Genomic DNA, 23,382 nt, shown 5'->3' on the forward strand with positions numbered 1-23,382 from the left:
AAAGATTTGATGAAAAGGTGTGAGATGACTTATATAAATACCCCTACATATGTGGTGGAAGTATGTAATGGGAGGAAGTTGAAATGTCAAGGAAAAGGCATAGATTTAGTGTTGGAAATTGAAGGTTTGAAAATTTGTCAAGTTTTCTTCATCTTTGACATAGGAGGGGCTGATGTGGTTTTCAGCCTTGAATGGCTAGCTAGTCTGGGAGAGGTGAAAGTTGACTTTAGCAAACTAAAGCTCACTATTTGTGGAGGCAATAATCAAGTAACAGTGGTAGGAGATCCAACTCTGTCTACCACTGCTATTTCTTTCAAAAGATTGATCACCGAATTACATCAAGGAGATACGGGTTATTTGGTTGAAGCAATTAATGGGAATTCGGAAAAAGGATCAGCGTTAATACCAATTGAAGTGAATCAAGTGTTAGATTCCTATAAGGAAATTTTCCAGAATTTAGAAGGGCTACCACCAAAAAGGCATCATGATCACACCATTCATCTTTTGGAAGGATCTTCAATTCCCAACTTTAGACCTTACAAATATTCTCACCAACAGAAAAATGAAATAGAGAAATTGATTGCTGAAATGTCAAAAACTGCCATCATTCGTCCAAGCATGGGCCCATATTCAAGCCACATAATCTTAGTAGGGAAAAAGGATGGTGGGTGGAGATTTTGTGTGGACTATAAGGTCTTAAATAAGTTGACCATCCCCAATAAATTTCCAATTCCAATTACTGAGGAGTTATGGGACGAGTTAACTAGTACCACCATCTTCTCTAAGTTGGACCTTAAATTTGGCTACCACCATATTAGAATGAAGGAAGGAGACACTGAGAAAACAGCTTCTAGGACTCATGAAGGTCACTATGAGTTCCTTGTCATGCCTTAAGAGCGTACAAATGCTCCAGCTACTTTTCAATCCTTAATGAATGATGTTCTAAGGCCTTTACTATGAAAATTTGTCCCAGTATTCTTTGACGACATTTTGGTCTACAATTCGTCATTGGAGCTGCACCTTCAGCATTTATCCTAAGTTTTACATCACCCATGTGAGCATCATTTATAGGTCAACAAAAAGAAGTGCAGGGGTGTCAGTTGACCCTAAGAAGATAGAAGCCATGTGAAAGTGGCCAACTGCAAAAGATGTCACTGCCTTACGTGAATTTTTAGGCCTCACAGGTTATTACAAGAGGTTTGTGCAAGATTATGGAAAAATTGCCAAACCTTTGACGCAATGATAGAGGATTAAAAGTATATGTAAGAAAGAATAAAGGCGGGAAGCAGAGAGTTCAGTTAGCAGTTAGTTAAAGATATAGGGGAGTATAAATAAAGAGTTAGTTGTAAAGGGCGGGATTCATTCTGTATTCTTTGTTTGTTGAGTTTACTGGAACTTAGTCCAGTAGAGGGAGGTTTGGCTTCCTTGAGTGTTTTCGATACAATTCTATTCTTCAATTCATTGAATAAGACGAGGCTATTCATTATGTTTGAGTTTGTTCTGTGTGAATCATACGTGTTATTGACTTTTTGATTAAAGAAGTCCATCACAAACTATTGGGGAAGGATGCATTTCAATGGACTGAGGAGGCTCGACAAGCTTTTACTATCTTAAAGGACGTAGTGTCACGTTTACCAACCTTGGCTATTGCAGATTTTTCCATGCCCTTTGTGGTTGAGACGGATGCCTCAAGCAAGGGATTGGGTGTTGTTCTCTGTTAGATGTTAAGTTGTGTGTTTCTGTTAATTGGGCTTAGCCCATTCTGTATTTAGGGTTTAACCCTTATCTTACATTATAAATAAACTACCCTATGTGTATGCTAAACACATAAGGGAGATTTCTCCTAATCTTCTTCACTATATTTAACATGGTATCAGAGCCATGGTTAGAGCCTATCCTAGCGAGTTCTAAGTGGGCATTCTATTCTTCTATTCCACCCGCTATCGGGCCGTTATCGGACCACACAATTTCTACTATCACGCACGAGATGTCTATACCTCGGCGTGAAGGGGGTGTGTTGGAAGTCCCACATCGACTAGAGATAAGGTCAATTCTTAGTTTATAAGTGGATGCAAACCTCACCCTACAAGCCGGTTTTATGGAGTTGAGTTAGGCTTATTGTTCGTAAGTCGTCTAACTCGTTCCCTTAATTGTGTTATTTCATTTACCAAAGATTTTGTTTGGTTGCAGGACCGGAGTTCGAAACACATGATTGGCACAGGATGTGAGTCTCATGGCCTATATCATCTCAGCCCTTCTCCACATGCTGGCGTAATCAGAGTCACCATCCCTTCTTCATGCTCAGTTAGGTCATCCCAGTCTTGCCAAACTGCAGCAACTTATTCCGAGTCTGTCCAAATTATCAAGTTTGTCGTGTGAGTCTTGTCAGTTAGGTAAACATACTCGTAGTTCCTTTCCTCGTAGTGTTTCACAACGAGCGTCATCCCCCTTTTCATTGGTTCATTCTGATATTTGGGGACCTAGTCGTGTTAAGTCAACTTTAGAATTTCAGTATTTTGTTACCTTTATTGATGACTATTCCAGATGTACTTGGTTGTTTCTCATGAAGAATCGTTCTGAGTTGTTTTCTATTTTTCAAACTTTTTTCAATGAAATAAAAACTCAGTTTGGGGTTTCTATTTTTTACTTTACGTAGTGATAATGGCCGTGAATACCTTTCTCAACAGTTTAAACATTTTATGGCTTCTCATGGCATTCTTCACCAAACCTCATGTGCTTATACCCCTCAACAAAATGGGGTGGCTGAGCGCAAGAATAGACACCTTATTGAAACAACTCGTACCCTTCTCATTCATGGTCAAGCACCCTCACGTTTTTGGGGTGATACTGTTCTCACGGCATGTTATCTTATCAACCGCATGCCATCTTCCGTCCTAGCAAACAAAATCCCTCATTCTATATTATTTCCTCAAGACCCTCTACATCCATTACCTCTTAGAGTTTTTGGGTCTACATGTTTTGTTCATGATTTTAGTCCTGGTCTTGATAAGTTATCTCCTAGGTCTCACAAATGTGTCTTCTTAGGATTTCCACGGTCACAAAAGGGCTATAAGTGTTTTTCCCCTTCCCTCAATCGTCGTTTTATCTCTGCTGATGTCACTTTTGATGAATCTTCTTTTTACTTTACACATTTATCTTCTAGTTCTGTACCTTTCCCTGTTACTGTTGATATTCCTCTTATCTGTGATCCTCCTGGTGATGCTCCACCCATTTTGTCTCCTCCTTCTTTAGACTCTCATTCACCACAGGATCGTCCTTCACCACCACCCCTTCAGGTTTATAGTCGCCGCAATTGTCTCCCTCATGACTCACTTCCAGTGCCGCCTCTTGTGTCTCCTCCGGCTCCAGCAACTGAGTCTGACTTGCCTATTGCCCTCCGTAAAGGTATACGCTCTACCCGTAAGCCTTCCCCCCATTATACTGTTCTTAGTTACCACAGATTATCTCCATCTTTTTACACTTGTCTCTCATCCATTTCTTCTGTGTCAATTCCTAAATCTGTGGGTGATGCCTTAAGTCATCCTGGCTGGCGTCAAGCTATGCTGGATGAATTAAGTGCTTTACAGAAAAGTGGAACTTGGGAGCTTGTCCAATTACCATCTGGAAAGTCTGTTGTTGGTTGCAGGTGGGTGTATGCTATCAAGGTTAGCCCTGATGGCACAATTGATCGTCTGAAAGCTCGACTGGTTGCCAAAGGCTATACACAGATTTTTGGTTTGGATTATGGTGATACTTTTTCTCCAGTGGCAAAAATGACCTCTGTTCGCCTATTCATTGCCATGGCCGCTCTTCGACAATGGCCTCTTTACCAACTTGATGTCAAAAATGCTTTCCTAAATGGTGATTTGCATGAAGAAATTTATATGGAGCAACCGCCTGGCTTTGTTGCTCAGGGGGAGTCATCTGGATTGGTATGTCGTCTTCGCAAATCCTTATATGGCCTAAAACAATCTCCTCGGGCCTGGTTTGGTAAATTCAGCTGTGTTGTTCAACAATTTGGTATGTCTCGCAGTGAAGCGGATCATTCAGTGTTCTATCGCCACTCAAGTGCTGGATGTATTTACTTAATAGTGTATGTTGATGATATTGTTCTCACAGGAAGTGACTATCTCGGCATCTCTCAGATGAAACAACACCTTTGTCATCATTTTCAAACCAAAGATCTTGGCAAACTCCGGTACTTTTTGGGTATTGAAGTAGCACAATCCAATGATGGTATTGTCATATCTCAGAGGAAGTATGCGTTAGACATCTTGGAGGAAACAGGGTTAATGAACTGTAAATCTGTTGAGACACCTATGGACCCTAACATCAAACTCTTACCAAATCAGGGGGAGCCTTTCTCAGATCCTGAACGGTACAGAAGATTAGTTGGTAAATTAAACTATCTTACTGTTACGCGTCCTGACATTTCCTTCGCAGTTAGTGTGGTGAGTCAATTTCTAAACTCCCCATGTGAAGACCATTGGGATGCAGTTGTTCGCATACTGAAGTATATTAAAAGATCACCTGGAAAAGGTTTGCTATATGGCCCTAACAACGATACAAAAATCGTTTGCTATTCAGATGCTGATTGGGCTGGTTCCCCTTCTGATAGGAGGTCTACTTCTGGATATTGTGTCTCTATTGGTGGCAACCTGATATCTTGGAAAAGTAAGAAGCAAAGTGTTGTGGCAAGGTCCAGCGCAGAAGCAGAATATAGAGCTATGGCATCTGCTACTTGCGAGCTTGTGTGGCTTAAACAATTACTTAATGAATTGAAATTTGGAGATGCCACTCACATGACACTTATATGTGATAATCAAGTTGCTCTTCATATTAGCTCTAACCCTGTCTTCCATGAGAGAACCAAGCACATTGAAGTTGATTGTCATTTTATTAGAGAAAAAATCATATCCGGAGATATCAAGACTGAGTTCATTAACTCAAATAACCAGTTGGCAGACATATTCACCAAGTTCTTACGAGGACCTAGAATTGACTATCTTTGTAACAAGCTTGGAACATATGATTTATATGCTCCAGCTTGAGGGGGAGTGTTAGATGTTAAGTTGTGTGTTTCTGTTAATTGGGCTTAGCCCATTATGTATTTAGGGTTTAACCCTTATCTTACATTATAAATAAACTACCCTATGTGTATGCTAAACACATAAGGGAGATTTCTCCTAATCTTCTTCACTATATTTAACATTCTCCTTCAAGATGGTAGGCCCTTAGCCTTTTGGAGTCAAGCTTTGTCAACACGAGCCCAAAACAAATTAGTTTATGAAAGGGAATTGATGTTCGTTGGGCGGGCATTGCATGAATGGAAGCATAATTTGTTGGGGCACATTTCATGATTGTAACAGATAAAAAAAGTTTGAAATTTTTGATTGAGCATAAACTTTTGACAGAAGAGCAATTCAAATGGGCATCTAAATTGATTGGATTTGATTTTGAAATCTGATATAGACCTAGCAAAGAAGAACATTGTGGTTGATGCATCATCCAGATTTGTGCTTATTTTAGCAGCATCTCTATTTTGAAGCCCCAAGAATGAGAAGGTTGGGAAGAAGAGATGAGAAAAGATAACGAATTGAGTGGTATCATGACAGATTTGTTGGTAGATCCTACTGCCCATCCTCTTTGATATTAGAAAAGGAAGACTGTACTACCAAGATAAATTAGTATTGTCAAGTAATTCTTCCAGAATTCCTACAATTATTAAGGAGTTGCATAAAACACCCATGGAAGGACATAGTAGCTATTTTCATACTATTAAGTGAGTCGACGGGTGTTCTATACTGGGAGGGCATGAGGAAAGACATCAAAACTTTTGTTATGCAGTGTGAAGTCTGTCAGAGAAATAAAACAGAGACCTTGGCCCCTGCTGGGTTATTGCAACCCCTACCAATTCCAACACAGGTCACTCACACACTCGCACAGATAAGGAACACTGGAAATTTACTGAATATACCGCTGTTATTGAATAGAAAATACTGCACCAAAGATAACAACCAATAACTGGGAGCAGAATCTCCGTCAGTTACCTGAGAGCATAACCTCTCTTACAAATCTCACACATAACACATATCTTTAACCCTAGACTCTAACTTTATTTATACTAATCACTCTCTCCCGAAAAGGTAAAGAATCATAGTTATTATGCCTATTTATTAAGATTATCGGGTAAGAATATCTTCACCCTTATTTACTATATTTAATTTATATTTAATAATATCCTGAGATACACCCTTAAATTCTAATAAATTTCCCGTCCATCCTAACTTTTGTGCAAGTTAGGATGCTCCTCGTTGCTCCCCACCGTTTGGCCCTCTTTCCCTCTTCCTTGTTAGGGGCTGGCGAGTATACGAAAGAAAGAGATATAGGAGAGAAAAAGAGGGAAACCGAACGGTAGAGGATATGGGCCGAACGATGGGAAACCGAACGGTAGAGGATATGGGCCGAACGGTGGAGAGGGTGGAGCACGAAGACCGAACGGTAGAAGGAAAAGAGAAAGAGGACCGAACGGTAGAGGATATGGGCCGAACGATTAACGACAGGGAACGAGCGATCCAGATGATAGAAGGGGGAGAGAGACTTAACCGAGCGGTAGAAGGAAGAGGGAGCATGATGGCCGAACGGTTAGTGACAGGGAACGAGGAGCACGATGGTCGAACGGTTAATGACAGGGAACGAGCGGTCCAGATGATAGAAGGGGGAGAGAGACTTAACCGAGCGGTAGAAGGAAGAGGGAAAGAGGGCCAAACGGTGAGGAGCAGCGAGGAGCATCCTAACTGACATAGGAGTTAGGATGGGCGGGAAATTTATTAGAATTTAAGGGCGTATCTCAGGATATTATTAAATATAAATTAAATATAGTAAATAAGGGTGAAGATATTCTTACCCGATAATCTTAATAAATAGGCATAATTACTATGATTCTTTACCTTTTCGGGAGAGAGTGATTAGTATAAATAAAGTTAGAGTCTAGGGTTAAAGATATGTGTTATGTGTGAGATTTGTAAGAGAGGTTATGCTCTCAGGTAACTGACGGAGATCCTGCTTCCAGTTATTGGTTGTTATCTTCGGTGCAGTATTTTCTATTCAATAACAGCAGTATATTCAGTAAATTTCCAGTGTTCCTTATATGTGCGAGTGTGTGAGTGAGCCTACTGGTTACGGCCCAAACTCAGGTACGTAACAGGTCTAGTTAGACATCTCAATGGATTTTATTGGAGGTCTTTTTTGAGGTGGTGGACAGATTCACGAAGTACCCTCATTTTTTTTGCTTTATCTCATCCTTATTCAACAATGGAGGTGGCTCAACTTTTTGTAAAGGAAGTTGTCAGATGGATTTCCTTCATCCATTGCTTCAGATAGAGACAGGGTTTTTCTGAGCCAATTTTGGAAGCAGATTTTCAAACAAGCAGACACTAAACTAAAGTACAGCATGGCTTATCACTCACAATCAAATGGCCAAACGGAGGCTATGAATCGTTGTCTCAGAACCTATTTAATGTGCATGACAGACACTCAACTAAAACAGTGGCCCACTTGGCTACCTTGGGCTAAGTTTTGATTCAACACCAACTACAGCGCCAGTTCCCATATGACACCATTCAAGGCTTTATATGGATGTGATCCTCCTCTCATTTTGAAAGGCACAACAACCCATCCAAGGTGGAAAGTGTTAATCAAATGCAGGCAGCAAGGGATGAGATCTTGAAAAAGTTGAAAGAGAATGCACAAAGCCCAAGAGATAAATAAGCTTCAAGCTAACAAACATAGGAGGGTTTTCTTAAGGATTCAACCATATAGATTTAAATCCCTAGCACGAAAACCAAATGAAAAATTAAGTCCACGCTATTATGGACCTTATCAAGTAGTGGAACAAGTTGGGAAGGTTGCTTAGAAATTACTCCTACCAGAACACAATCGCATCCACCCTGTCTTTTACGTGTCTTTACTCAAACCAGCCATGAGTTCATTGCCCTCCCCTTAACCTTTACCCCCTATGCTATCTGAAAAATATATGTTGGAAGTTACTCCAGAAAAGTTGTTGGATAAGTAATGTTGGAAGTCCCACATCGACTAGAGATAAGGCCAATTTATAATATATAAGTAGGTGAAAACCTCACCTTACTAGCCAGATTTGTGAGGTTGAGTTAGGTTAAAGTTCACTTCTTAACATGGCATCAAAGTCAGGTTAGAACCTATTCTAGCTATATTTGTTGTTTGTTGGACATATTGTTCCACCCACTATCGGGTCATTATCGGACCACCCATTAATGTCTAGTCTCACGCTCGAGATGTATATACCTCGGCGTGAGGGGAGTGTGTTGGAAGTCTCACATCGACTATTGACAAGACCAATTTATAATATATATAAGTGGGTGCAAACCTCACCTTACAAACCGGTTTTGTGGGGTTAAGTTAGATTTAAAGTCTACGTCATAACAAGTAAAAATGGAGCTGGTGAAATGGAAGTCTTACCAAAATGGCAACAACTTCTCAAGAGTGAAAATAGCTGGGAATCTGTAGAAGTCATCACCATAGAATTTCTAGACTTTCACCTTGAGAAAAAGGTGAAACTTCAAGGGCAGGATATTGATAGGTTCAATGGCCAATTCTATACTAGGAGAAATAAATAAAGGAGGCGGTTATAACCTCCTACGGTGAGTTAATATTATATCGGTGTGTTGCCGAGCTGTGTTAACAAGCTGATTAGAAGCAGAAAGCATAACCTCCTACGGTTGTAACCTTGTAAAACAGACTATTATAAGTAGTATGTGTGTTGTTGTTAGTTTCAGTTTTTTGGAGTTTAAGAGAAAAACGGGTGGGAGAGTTTAGGTCCTCTCAAAAGACCTGTCTGTTTGAAACAGCTGGTGTTGTATCCCTGTGACATCGGCAGTATAACAAAATCCTCAATAACATCATCCCAAGAACCTATCTTGGATCTTTCTGTAATTATGGGCGCTCTATCAATTTACCTTTATTTGTCCACTAACAAGAAGGAGCTTCATTTCAGTGTTTAAAGTCTTGATATGGTCCAAGTGTCCTGAAATTCTGGATTGCTGGCATTCATCAATTATTATCGCTTTCCATGGAATGCATCTTAGTTCATGTAAGTCCTGTATATCAAATTCAAAAATAATGAGCACAAAAAGAAAATTAGTAGTTTTTACTTTCAAACTTCTTATAGAATTCAAAATTGTTTCTGAAGTCACTTATCAGATGAAACTTCAGATATAAGAAAATACCTCAACAACAATATCAGAAGATGACAACAGTATTTGAAATAATATACCATTTTCTTCACTGTAAAACTCTAATGCCCTGATGCCACTCCGTACATCTCTATTTCCCTTGTAAACTACGAGATTGGCAGATGGTGCCAAATGTAAGAACTCTGCTTCCCATACAGAGAGGGCAGTAGAAGTTGAGATGATGAGAAAAGGCCTCTTGCTATTGCAATTCAAAGATAATACAAACAAAATCACTTTTATAATGCGCTCCTGCAAATGTAGTTTAACAATGAAAATCAGGCATTCTAATAATATGCATAATAATGCTATTGCAACCTACACACTTCTTAGACATTTTGAAAACAAATGCAATATTATACTTATAAAAGGTCTTCTCATCAACATTGCAATTTTCTGTAACAATTTTCACCATAAGCATGCACCAAAGCAATAATAGCCATCATGTTTGGTTGATGAGTGAATATGAATTTTTTTTCCTCCCCTCTCCCTCTGGATTGTGCTTGTCCATTTTAATATCCTATATTTGTGCACATATCATACAGAATATCTTCAAACCCTAGGAAGCATACTAAATTGTATGCAAACTACAGATCACATGTCCTTATCTTCCACAGATGTTTGTTCCTTGTGTTTCCATTTTCTTGACAAAATCATTGTTTTCATCATTTCTTATACAAATATAAAACAGGGTAGCCTTTTTACAATTACTTGTGAAAATAGAAAACATTTTCTCAACTAAAACAGACCCTAAAAGACTGACTCACATAGCTTTTTGGATTCATGTTATTTAAATGAAGTACTACAAACACGATCAATTTCATTTAATAAAGATGAATTCGAACAGCTAAGACATGAAGTCACTATATAACAACAAAACTAGAGTATAAGGAGAAAAAATTGACCTGGTCAATTTGATCATCTACAATAAGAGCATTTTGGCCTTTGTACCAACACATGCGAAGCTTGTTCACATAACTCAAATATTGGTTATAAAGTCCTGGTGAATCTCCAAACGGCAACACTGACAATTCGACAATGAAAGTTTTTGTCTCCTGCAGTGTCAAACAAACTGCTCATTATAGAAACATACTTTTAGCATAAATTTAGGACATGTTTCATAAAGGCAGTCAGTGGGATAATAAAAGTCGAGATTTTGATTTTTGAATCAGAAGTATCGTCTCCATCATAGGTTTAATTCTAATCATAAATTACTCGAATATCCAACTACATGTGTTTTCCAACTTGACTTGTGGTGATTTATCTGATGCAACAATCTCAAATAGCACCAGGAAGCAACAATCTCAAACAAGTGAAAATAACAATTTTACAATATAACACTTTACCATCCCTACCATTTGACTATGGACATACATAGCTGTCGTGTAAAATGATACAGAACCACCCCTTAAAAGCTTAGAAGAAAATGAACACTGATGTATATTATTCTGATAACAAAAACAGGAAATAGAAGGATAACAAATCCCACCCAGAGCTACGCTCCTCTCTAGAGCAACATAAAACGGTTCCTCTCCACTCTTAACCAAAATCCCATCCTCCCCCACCGTTCAACAAAAACTGAATACAAATAGAATCTCTCTATTCCCTTCCTGATTTCTCTCTCCTCTAACTACCTGCCAACTCAGCCCTTGGATTCTTCTTTCTCACCTATACTTTTCCCCACCGTGTCTTGGTACCTTCGTGGGCTAGAGATTGAGGAAGCCCACTCATTTTCCAGGCCTCGTCAATACCCTCCACTTGAAGAATTGTCTTGTCCTCAAGACTCAGTTTTGGAAATTGACTTCTAATTGAAACTTCATCTTCCCACGTAGCCTCCTCTGCCGTCCCTTCCAACAGATGAGCCATTGATTCATTTGTTCTCCCTTCTTTATAACACAGTGGGAAGCTAGAACAGACATAGGTTCAATTATTTCAGCACCCTCATCCTCTAAACCAGTGGGTAATTCTTCCAATGTCTTCTAGTTCTGCACCGCTTTCTTGAGAAGGGACACATGAAACACAGGATGTATCCTTGAAGATGGAGGCAACTTTAAACAATAAGCAACCTCACCTATCCTTTCCAGAATTTCAAAAGGACCACAATACCTAGGACTCAATTTTGGGCATTCTCCTATATCAAAGTTGCTATCTGTTTGGTTTTTATCAGCTTGTGCCTTCATTCTGTCTTGAGCTCTCAACAAGTGATTCATTGGTTGCTTTAGAGCCTCATCTCAATCCACTAACTCCCTCTACACTGCTTCCACTCTTACTTCCCCCGGAACACTCTGCCCAATTAGGGGAGGCTTACGTCCGTCCGTACACCACTCCGAATGGGGTAGTACCTATTCAATCATGATATGTCGTGTTGAACCAATATTGTGCCCAAGGAAGCCATAAAGCCCACCCTTTTGGTTGGTCAGTTATGAAACAACGTAAGTATGTTTCCAGACATCAATTAATTACCTCAGTTTGGCCATTTGACCAGGGGTACTCATTTGCAATATCGTTCCTTGCATCCTGAAAAATTCTTTCCAAAACCCACTCATAAATATTGAATCCCTATCACTTACAATAGAATTTGGAAGGCCATGGAATCTCACCACCTCTCTTACAAAAATTTATGCTATCCCCCTATCTCTATAAGGGTGTTTTAGAGGTACAAAATGGTTGTAATTTGTTAATCTGTCCACAACTATCATAATGGCTTCAAACCCTCTTGACCTAGGTAAGTCAGTTATGAAATCAAACCTAATGTCCTCCCAAATTCTTTCTGGAATTGGAAGTGGATGCAACAATCCTCCGAGAGATGTCACCATATATTTTTGGTGTTGGCATGTGTCACAAGATCAAACAAACTTCAATATATCATGTTTCATTCCCCTCAAATATAAGTTGGCCACCACATGCCTATAGGTTCTATAAAACCCTAAGTACCCTGCTTGTGGGGTTGCATGGAACTCCTCTAATAACTTAGGAATCCATGAGGACTTTTAAGCAATAATAGCACTCCTTGCTTGCACGTAAATCGAAGATAACGCTTTTGTTCCCCTTTGTGACTCTGATTATTTTTTTCCATTTAATATCGTCATGCACCACAGCTATTAAAGCCTGATAATCCAACCAAACAGGAACATAAATCATACTATTCAATTCCCATCCTTCTTTTCTCCTCGAGAAAGCATACGCACCTTTGTTCTCTAGTCCTGGTTCATAAATAATCTCAAAATTGTACCTTAATATATTAGCCACCCAATTTTGTTGATCCCCAATAGTTATCCTTTGCTATAAAATAGTTGCTTCAAGCTTTTTTGATCGAAAAATACCTTAAATGTCCTCCTAACAAGTAAGGCCTCCAATGTTGGATAGCTAGAGCCACTTCCATTAATTCCTGCTCATAGGCAGACTTAGATAAGTTTCTTGACCCCAAGACTTTGCTATAGTAAGCCACTGGTTGGCAATTTTACATTAGAATGGCTCCGATTCCAGTCTAGGAGGCGTCGCACTCTAATTCAAATCCTTTCTCAAAATCTGGTAGCCTTAATATCAATGCAACTATAATTTTTTTTCTTCTACTCTTCAAATGCTCTTTAGGCACTTCCAATCCACAAGAAACCATCCTTCTTTGTTAATTCCATGAGGGGCTTTGCAATAATCTTTGATAAACTTTCAATAGTACCCTGTGAGGCCTAAGAACCCACACGCTCCTTTCACATTTTTTGGTACAGGCCAATCAAGCACACTACTAATTTTGGATAGATCGACTTATACCCCTTCAATTGAAATCACATGCCCAAGATATTCAACACTATCCAATCCAAACTTTCATTTCTCTTTATTAGCAAATAATTGATGTTGCCTCAGTATTCCCAAAACAGTAGTCAAATGTTGCCTATATTCCTCCCATCCCTTGCTATATGAGTACGTCATCAAACAATACCAATACTCTATTTCACAAAAAAGATCTAAACACTTCATTCAATAGGGATTGAAAGTAGAAGGAGCATTCATTAGCCCAATGGGCAATACGAGATATTCATAATGTCCTTCATAGGTTCTAAATGCAATTTTGGGAATATCATCAACTTTCATACACACCTGGTGATACCCAAATTTCAAATTCAGCTTAAAGAAGTGCTTTGCTCTATGTAGCTCATCCAATAATTCTTCAATAACTGGTATAGGAAATTTATCAAGGATTCTAGCTTTATTCAAGGCTTTGTAATCCACACACATTCTCCATTAGTTGTTCTTCTTCTTCATCAATATCACCAAGATTGAATATGCACTCTGACTGTACAAAATGTTCCCATTCTCCATCAACTCACGAACCTGCCTTTCAATCTCATTTTTGTGATGATAAGGGTTGGAAATCCCACATCGATTAGAGATAAGGTCAATTTATGGAATATAAGTGGATGCAAACCTCATCTTACAAACTAGTTTTGTAAGGTTGAGTTAGGCTTAAAGTCCACTTCTTAACATGGTATTAGAGCCAAGTTAGAGTCTATCCTAGCAAGATTTGTGTTGTTGGACATATTGTTCCACCCGTTATCGGATCGCTATCAGACCACCCATTAATGTCTAATCCCACACTCGAGATATATATACCTCGCCATGAAGGGAGTGTATTGGAAGTCTCGACCAAAGATAAGACCAATTTATGGTATATAAGTGAGTGTAAAAAACCTCATCTTACAAGCCGGTTTTGTAAGGTTGAGTTAGGCTTAAAGTTCACTTCTTAACAATAAAGTCTTACATTAATCGGTTCTTGATTGACACCCTCATAACACTTCAAAACTTTTGCTAATGCCTTCAGTTAGTTTCATGTAAGTTCCCTCTTTGTTGAACCTTAATTCTCTCCCGACATACCGCAAAGAGACGCAAGTAATAGTTCTCCTCGAGGTACTGCTTTTAACACTTTGGTTCCTTGAGATGTTTCTATCTTCATGGTTCTTTTTTTTCCAATCAACAACCATTTCGCCCAAAGAAACAAACCATGACATGCCCAAAATCATATTAATGTGCTCTAAGTCAAACAAATTGGCATCTACCATAAAATCCCAACCTTCTATTTCAATTTTAATTTTGCAACACACTCCCAACGTTTTTGACTTGTGCCCATCTCACATCAATATTTGAATACTCTTAGTGGTCTCCCACTACCAACCGATTGCCTTGACCAATCTTCTTGAAATAAAGTTATGTGAAGCTCCACTGTCAACCAAAATAAACAAAGGCAATTCATGTACCCTTCCTTCAAATTAAGAGTTTGAGGTGATTTTGTTTCCTTAGCTCCTAGGCTAAGTAAACTCACCATCGATGTCTCCATCTTCAACCACACATAACACATTTTCTCCATCATCGCATTCCATTTGGATTTCATCACCCACTAATATGACTTGTAGTTGTTTAACGGGGCATTGGTGCATAGGGTTGTAAGGTCTACCCCATTTAAAACACAATCCTCTCTTTCGCCTATCCAACAAGTCCTGATAGGCTAGGTGCTTTGTTCCTCTATCCATAAGCCCACTTCTATTATTTTCCCCTAGTTCTTTTGTTGTGCTTGGGCCAGGTCCATTAACCCCTCCACCAGTCCCCTAGGTTTTGGGAATGATGCACCCTGAAATATTTGAACCAGCCTTGTAACTCGAATAGCCTCCCGTACGTGTTTCATCTTTCACATGCCATACTTTGTTCTTATTCGAAAACTCCATATCAATGGCTCTTGCTACATTCGTCATTCTTCCCTTCGTAAGTGGGCTTACAACATGCAAACTTCTTATTAGGGCCCTAATTTCCTCATGCAAATTGTGAACAAAGTAAGCAAAGTATTGTTCATCATGTAATTTGGACGCTTGAGCCACTAAACATTCAAATCTTGTGTATGTGCTCTTCTATACTCCCTGTTTGCGACAGTGACGTCAACTGCTCAAATACACTTCCCTCACCCAAACCTCCGTATCTTTCAATCAATTCTTTCTTCAAATCCTCCCAAGTTAAATCATCATAATCATTTAATAATGTGTTGAAGAAATGAATCGTGGCCCCCTCCATTCACAATTGAGCAAGATTCACCCTCACTGCCTAACTAGTTTCTTGAACCCTAAAATAGATTTCAGCTCTAGTGATCCAATCGACAAGATCTTCTCCATTGAACCTAGGTAGGTAGTTCAATCTTTTCATTGATTGTCTAAATTCATCCAACGCCTCTCCTTCTAAGGACTTCAAGTCACTTCCACCACTAGATGACTCCTTCTTAGGCCTAACAGAGTTCTCTCCCTCCACATGAGGCATTTTCTACCAGCTACAAGTCATCAATTCCACTAACTTCAATTGGTTTATTGCAACCTCTTTACGCATTGTCTCTATCATTGATTGGTTTTGAATTGCTTGGAATCGTATCTCCTCCATGACAGCTCTCATTCATTCCAATTCTCCCTCAACAAGCTCAACCCTAGCATTCATGGCTACTGTATTTTTCGGTTCCCCTGTTTTCACCTTTGCTTTTTCTTTGGTGGCATTCACTGGCAAAATGTGATCTAACAGGTTGGACCAAATGATACATAACCACACCTTAAAAGCTTAGAAGAAAAAGAAAGGAAGGAAATGAACACTAATGTATGTATTATTCTGTTAACAAAAACAGGAAATAAAAGGATAACAAATCCCACCCAGAGCTACGCTCCTCTCTAGAGCAACACAAAAACGGTTCCTCTCCTCCCTCAACCAAAATCCCATCCTCCCCAACATTCAGCAAAAACTGAATACAAATAAAATCTCTTTATTCCCCTCCTGATTTCTCTATCCTCTAACTACCTGCCAACTCAGCCCTTGGATTCTTTGTTCTGACGTATACTTTTTCCCATCGTGTATTGGTACCTTCATGGGCTAGAGACTGAGGAAGCCCACTCATTGTCTAGGCCTCATCATAAAACAACCATTGTTTTTTTTTTTCATTCACATGGTAACCAATCAACTCTTTAAATAGTCCTAATAACTTCAGTTGAACAATGCAACAGAAATTTTCATAACATAAAACATTACTCCAAGCTGATGATAATTCCACATTTTGCAGGTTACAAAACTATGCTATCCCATTCAATTTTACCTACAAGCACATTTATAGAGAATTAAAAAACCAGTTCAGATTAAAATAAGTTATATCAGAAAGTAAAAGACATTATGCTTCCCGACACTAATATCATTCTTCAGACTTTTCAGGAGTGTAAAAAATGCAGCTTGTTGTAATTAGAAGAAAATCTTCCTAATTAGAGAAAAAATTTCAGTATATTTTTTCCTTATTTCCTTTTTCTGGAAGATTAGATTGTTACAAATAAGAATGTAATAGACATGGCTGTTAATAATAAAAATCATTCTCTTTTTAATATGGCGTCCGAGTCATTATTAAGACCTTTCCTAGTAAAATTTGTTGTTGGTTGGACATATTCCTAATAGTGTATTAGAAATCTTACATATACTAGAGATAAAGTCAATTTATAATATAGTATATAAATAGGTACAAACTTTACCTTACAAGCCAGTTTTACGGAGTTAAGTTAGACTTAAAATTCACTTCTTACCCAACTAGTTAAAAACTTCACATTAAAAACTTGACTCTCAAAGCTAGTAAAAAATGGCCCTGTAATAAATACCATAAATTAAATTTTGTACTGGTTTTTTAATTCTCTATAAATGAGCTTGTAGGTAAAATTAAATGGGATAGCATAATTTTGTAACCTGCAAAATAAGTTATATCAGAAAGTAAAAGACATTATGCTTCCCGACACTAACATCGTTCTTCAGACTTTTCAGAAGTGTAAAAAGTGCAGCTAGTTAAAAACTTCATATTAAAAACTTAACTGTCAAATGTAGTAAAAAATGGCACTGTAATATATACCATAAATTAAATTTTGTATATCATTTTAAACTAAAAGAAGCACCTCATTGTCTTCAAAATGTCTTTTTGACAGTTTATCAACTCCCTTTCGACGACTTTCATAATCACGAATGAGTTTCCTGCCTTTCGCTGATGTCAAAAACGAAGCATCTTGTAACTCCCATGTGGCATTATCATAACCAAGACCGGTCCATTTGACAAGCCACTCATAACAGCAAATTGAATCATTGTCACCATGCCCACCAAAATGCACAATTTCTCTTTTAAGGAGTAAGCGGTGAGGTATACTCCAATCTCTTTTCCACCAGCTAACCTGATAACTCGGCAACCAAAGAAGAAATTATTTTCATGGATAATTCCAAAGGGAGTGCAGAATAACAAAACAAACAACCATTGGTGGTCCAAAGAATGTGAAAGGGTAACTGAACCTGCGGTTTACTTTTAAACTTGGCCAAGAGCTTAGGAGCCTCAAGAAGCATTGTTGATTCTGTAATCCAGCGGTTGTGAGCATGAGCAAGACCTTGATATTTGACAAAGTACTCCCTTTGCATCACTAGCAACATGCTACTTACTATCAAACATCATGTCATGCATTATCTAATATACATCCATGAATAAGAAATCTAGATGAAGTACAAAGAGTAAACTCCCATTGTAGTCCCTGAAATTGTAGTGTCCATTACATTGGTCACTGACTTTCTCAAACATCATTCAGTTAGTCTTTTATCTTGCAAATAGAAAGTGTGAAAAGGATTGAAGTAATTTACTTTTTGTAAATCTAGCAGTAAGAGTGAGTATTCTTTGAGGTTAATGATTAAATTGACCAATGCTTTCAATCTCAAAGACTAAAATGGGAGGTCTACCTGTGACCAAACAGGGGAATTTTATAGACCATACCTTTATTATTTGAAACCACTTCTCTAGAATCCAAGATGGATTTCACTCCTTCAGAAACAGAATGCACGCCAAACTCTATTTTTTTCTTAGTGCACCAGATACAATGCCAAAACCTCAAAGGAATGTACTTCAGAGGAGGATCCACACAAGAGGGGTGGTACCTCTTCTGGCATCCTTTTCCAGAGCAACATCTAAAATATCGTTCCACATTGATAAACAAAAGCGATTGATAACAAAAAAATGTATTAATTTACAGTGCTTAAGTCCATCTTAAACAAAGACATATACACAAAAAAAATTTACTTGCTACATAGACAAGTGGAAGTATAAAAGCAATTATTTCAGGAGATGCTCGTTGTGTTGTGGTACTGATATCCTTAGAGGATAAATACATATTTAGTCTTAGTAAAGTTAGTCAACATGTCAACGAGGTGGCAACGTGTGACATGGGTGACACATGATATCTACATGACTACCATGTACCAAATGTTATTCTATTATCCAAGGAAAATTTTCAATTTTTATTTCAGCCCCCAAAAAACTTCAAATTTTCCTTTTAATCCCCATTCAAGAAATAAAGAACAGCAGAAGTTACAGAGGAAAAAGCAGGAAATGAGTTTCCACATAGCAAAACACTTGTGACGGCAGAAGAGAGAACAATAGAGATATAAAAAGGTGAAAACAGCCTAATCTACATTTAAAGGTGAAATATGGAAACTCACAAAAGTACTCCACCACCCAAGCAATTGGAACATACAACTTCCTTGCCACCTTTTTTATTTTTCATATGAAGATTTGCTTGAGCATTATTTTGATACTCTTTAGCCAATCCCTCAATGCACCCAGAACGGACATCCCCTCCATCCTAGCAAGATGTATGAGCAAATCAATACAACCACTAACAAGTAATTATGTATGTCAAGACAGACTGCTATTCTTGATCCAATTAAAGTCATTATATATATATATATATGTTTTGAATATAAGAAGTTAGTTAAAATAGATGGAATAGTGATGAGTTAGTTAGTTGAGGTTTTTGTCATATATATATATATATATATATATATATATATATATATATATATATATAGAGAGAGAGAGAGAGAAGGGGAATTGTTAGCAATCAAGAACTGAAATGAGAAAGAGAAAGACTTTTTATTGAATAAGATGAAGAGAACAAGAAATAGAGAGCACTTCCTCCATGAGGTAATGGTTTCATTATAATTTTGTCTTGAAAAGGCATCTTGGAAGGTATTTATGAACTACCTTTGGCCTCTACAACAAAGTAATGTGTGTCAGATTTCACCTTGAAACTGTCGTAACAATCAAAGAAAAGATGATTTACCAAGATGGATGAATTATATAGGCTCTCATACCATGTCAAATCTCCTCTTATAATCAATTGCAATTAAGTTAAATTACCCAATAGATATATAAGTTAAACTCCAGGAATTGAGGCACCCGAAATGGGACTTTTAAGTATAGCAGAACAATCCCCACGATCAAGGTTAAAGGACAAGAGTGGTACTGATTGTCCTTCTAGCATCAATGTTTTGACCTCCAACCCGTAGACATCATTGGGGTCATCCGCATCCAAAATAATATACCCTTTGGTGTTCAATGGCTCCATAACAAGTCCTGAAAAATCACTTCAATGGGTTAAGGGAGCATGGCATTTTTGTTATGTCCTTAATCTTGACTCTAAACAAATGTGAAACTCTCGGTTATAACAGAGCAGATTTCTCCTTCAACAAAGAGTTAATGTTCAATCAACAAATGAACCTATCAACCTCTCTCCTATTCATCTACCCTATATTTATATTTAACTACCACTTAACCAACAAACTCATTAATATTCTAAATATCTTAATTAACTTTTTCCTTATACCATAACAGTACACTCTTGTAAAAATCAACCTTGTGCTCGATTGTGGAAGCTAGATTTTGCAGCTCAGCTTCATCACCTTGATCTTCATTTGACCTCCTAAAAGTATTTTTATGCTTTCATACCATAGTAATGGGAACCCAACAGCCATTCCATGCAAGCAAAAGTCCAAAAGCTAAGGTGGTGATAAGGATGAGGATGGGTCCTGTATAACATGAATTACTTTGACTGCCTTTGAACCTTCATTTTTCCTTAACTCCATTGTCAAGCTATCATCCACAGACGCATCGAAGTTTAATGCTAAAGGTTCACCCAGCAAGCAAAAATTTCAAGATTCTAACAGCATTTATGTTCACCTTCACGATTGAATCTAGGTTCAACAAGTAACAATACTTGTATGGAAATCTGAATTTTGAAAACAATATGCTTGTTTGCATCTATCCCTTTAACTTCTTTCACGATCAACTCTACTGTTGGGTTACCAAGAAAATGGTCTTCTTAGCCCAAAATCTTCACTTTATTTTCCTGGCGTTTCTGCCTCCTAATTGATGCATCAACTTTGTCCTCCATCATAATCTTTGTTTCTCTTGACAAATTTACTTCATCAATTTTGATTTCCTCTTTTCCTTGCTAATTTTGTTTCATCAACTTTGGTTTCTTCTCTCCCATGAAGGATGTGATTCTTGAACATTGAACAACTCTACAATTTCAAGAATTTGTAATCCATCAAAGGTGGATTGCATGTCCAAGAACTAGCTGCTACTTCAATGCATTCTAACCCAGTTCATGCTATATTTGTCTTGTTCAGTCATATGAGGATCCCGCTCTTCATTCAATATCTTTTGTTGCATGTGGTTTAGCTCTAAATTATTGGTCGTCTCTTTCGATTATTGGAGTCTCCTTTTCTTTGATGCAAGCTTTGTCAGATTTCATCTTCAAATCAATTGACATTAAGTGGAGTTACCCAACAGATACATAAGATGCACCCTAAGAATCGAAACAAGCAACGTGGGACTTTCCAGCACCCGCTCCACATATGCTTGTCAAACCAAATGAGCCTTACCAAAATAGACAATTACTAAAATGTGATACATTCTCTAATATCATGTTGAATTTCATTTTAAAACCAAATGGGCATTAAGCTAAGTTGCACTCCAAGAAATACGGCACATGATGTTAGACTTCCCAATGATTCTCATCAAAGTGTTGTCTTGGTTCAAGAAAGATATGGCTACCATAGCTATCTTTGAATCATTTTATCAAATTTGTGTAAAAGGATTCTCACTCTAAATTTGGATTCCCTTGGCACCAATAATAAAACCAAAGCATTGTCCCACCATCCACGCTCATCAATGCATATTTCAACTTATGGATTGAAGGAATTTCTTGTCCCTCAGAATTTTTCAGCCGTGCAAATCCTCCCAATTGGGTCTACCCCACAATGATGACAACTTCACCTTGGCCCAAATTTGTGCTTCCTCCTTCCTCCTTCCTCCATCTTTGACATTGTCTATCCCTCCAGATCCGAAAAGTTAATCTAGTTGTTAGAAACCAAGAATTGAAATAAGAGAGAAAATAAAGATTTCTATTGACTGGGATGAAAAGATTGAGAAACAAGAGAATACTCTCTTCTACCAAGGTTTCCCCTTCATAGAGGATATCTTCTTTCACAAATAACTAAATGTCAGTATATCAATACTCATATCTCCCTTTCTGGTATCCTTCTTCACTTGTATATACCAAATTAACACCTCAACCAACAAACTCATTAATAGTCTAACTATCTTAACTAAACAATATATTGCCAAGATACTTTTCATAAGCATATATCTAGAGTGTTTGTATTTTTCTGCTTAACTTTATACATTTGAACCATACTCCCAAATTTTGTCACTATTGTAAAATTGTCTTTTACCAGCTAACTGCTTTCCTACATTTCATTTCATTTTAGCTCTTTGTACTTCACATTTTATTCAATAGGACATTTCACTTCACTCCATTACATGATAATTACTATTATTATTTATTTATTTAAAATAAGGGTTAAATATGTTTTTAGTTCTTAAACTTTGACATGAAATTAAAATTCATTTTTATCCCAAACCTTGGTACTTAGTCTTCAATCTTAAAAATGAATAGATATAATCTTTATAATCCAACTGATATAAATTTTTTGAAAGTGTCAAAGGACGTTTTAAATTGATCGTTTGTGTTGTTTATAATGCCTAACACATTCCAACCTAAATGTTAGTCTAAAACACTGATAAAACGAGAATTAATGTGGTTGAGTTTCTATTCACTTTTCAAATTTAGAAATTAAGATGTATCAAAGTTTAAAATATAAATAAATTTTAATTTTACATTCAAGGAACTAAAAACATATTTAACCTTTAAAATAAATTATCTAAGACACGTCACTTTCCCATGAAAATAAAGTAGTCTACAAAATGCCAAATGAATTCCAAAACCTACTTCATCCATAACAAGAGTGTGATAGCTCATGTCAAAGACAGCAGTCCGGTTCTCTGGAGAAGTATCTGTCACGGACTACCTGAAACATTAAAGGAGAAGAATTGGTAAAGTCTATTCTAAAGGGTCGTATAATATGCATAACCTCTAAAAAAAATAATCCGGAACCCAAACTAGGTTCTTCTAACTTAATTTACTTACAGATAAAGTACCATCTTTTAAAACAAAGAGCACCACGAGACCTACCTTATAAAAATTCATTTTTTTAACTTAGTAAGACGACGAAAACAGCTCATCAGCAAGAAAATAAAATCGGAAGTTCAAAATAGTTTGTAGTACAAGTTTTCTTACATATGGGTTTGTTACCTCTTAGGTCACAGTGATTTCAGGTGAACAAAACAGAACAATCCCCCGAAACCCTACATGTGTAATAACCCTCACGTTACCTTGATCACAAGCACCTTTTGGTATATACTACGAGCCTGTTCAGAGTAAACAAATAAACTGCAAAATAAAGTAATTAATCAACTGCTATTCCACCTTAAACTGCAAAAATGTGAGAAATGAAAATGCTGGCATTCACCAACGTTTAGCTAACTACTGTTAAAGAGTGATTTTTATCAACATCAACGAAGTAGAAAAACCCTGCGCATTTACTGTATAGAGTTAAAAAGAAAATAACAAAAATCCATGCGGAGGAATAACGGCGAGGAAGAAGAACATGACCCTTTGCCATGCTTCACATGTGTTTTCTCTCACCGTGAAATCACACGCAACCCCTGGATGTTAATCACGGTGAAGAAGTCGATGCAGAAGTGACAGAAGGAATTGAAATCAAATTTAAAAATGAGGTATGTTTATTTATTATATAATAATTTATATTAAAATATATCTACATTTTATTTACAATTTATATTTTTATGTTTTAGGATGAAAATTATTTATAAATTTATTGTAATTAATCTTAT

The 23,382-nt window shown here is 37.4% G+C and overlaps 1 protein-coding gene across 15 annotated transcripts in view; it reads right to left on the reverse strand.

Annotated features, from left to right (window-relative positions):
• LOC108322436 (uncharacterized) overlaps positions 1-23,253 on the reverse strand; it is a 38,450-nt gene extending 15,197 nt beyond the window's left edge. For 4 of the 15 annotated variants that reach the window (XM_052872716.1, XM_052872713.1, XM_052872715.1 and 1 more), the window contains exons 1-10: positions 23,174-23,253; positions 22,861-22,918; positions 22,418-22,496; positions 18,783-18,925; positions 18,061-18,251; positions 17,592-17,734; positions 17,207-17,476; positions 10,172-10,321; positions 9,264-9,518; positions 8,994-9,134 (exon numbers count right to left, since the gene is read on the reverse strand). In XM_052872716.1, the coding sequence (XP_052728676.1) occupies positions 8,994-9,134; positions 9,264-9,518; positions 10,172-10,321; positions 17,207-17,476; positions 17,592-17,734; positions 18,061-18,251; positions 18,783-18,925; positions 22,418-22,447 (1,323 nt within the window). In that variant the 5' untranslated portion in view covers positions 22,448-22,496; positions 22,861-22,918; positions 23,174-23,253. The other 11 variants (XM_017554521.2, XM_017554515.2, XM_052872712.1 and 8 more) reach the window with 11 other exon arrangements.
• Positions 23,254-23,382: the final 129 nt, after the last annotated feature.

This window comes from Vigna angularis, chromosome 2, assembly GCF_016808095.1.
Source record: "Vigna angularis cultivar LongXiaoDou No.4 chromosome 2, ASM1680809v1, whole genome shotgun sequence".
Classification (NCBI taxonomy): Eukaryota; Viridiplantae; Streptophyta; class Magnoliopsida; order Fabales; family Fabaceae; genus Vigna; species Vigna angularis.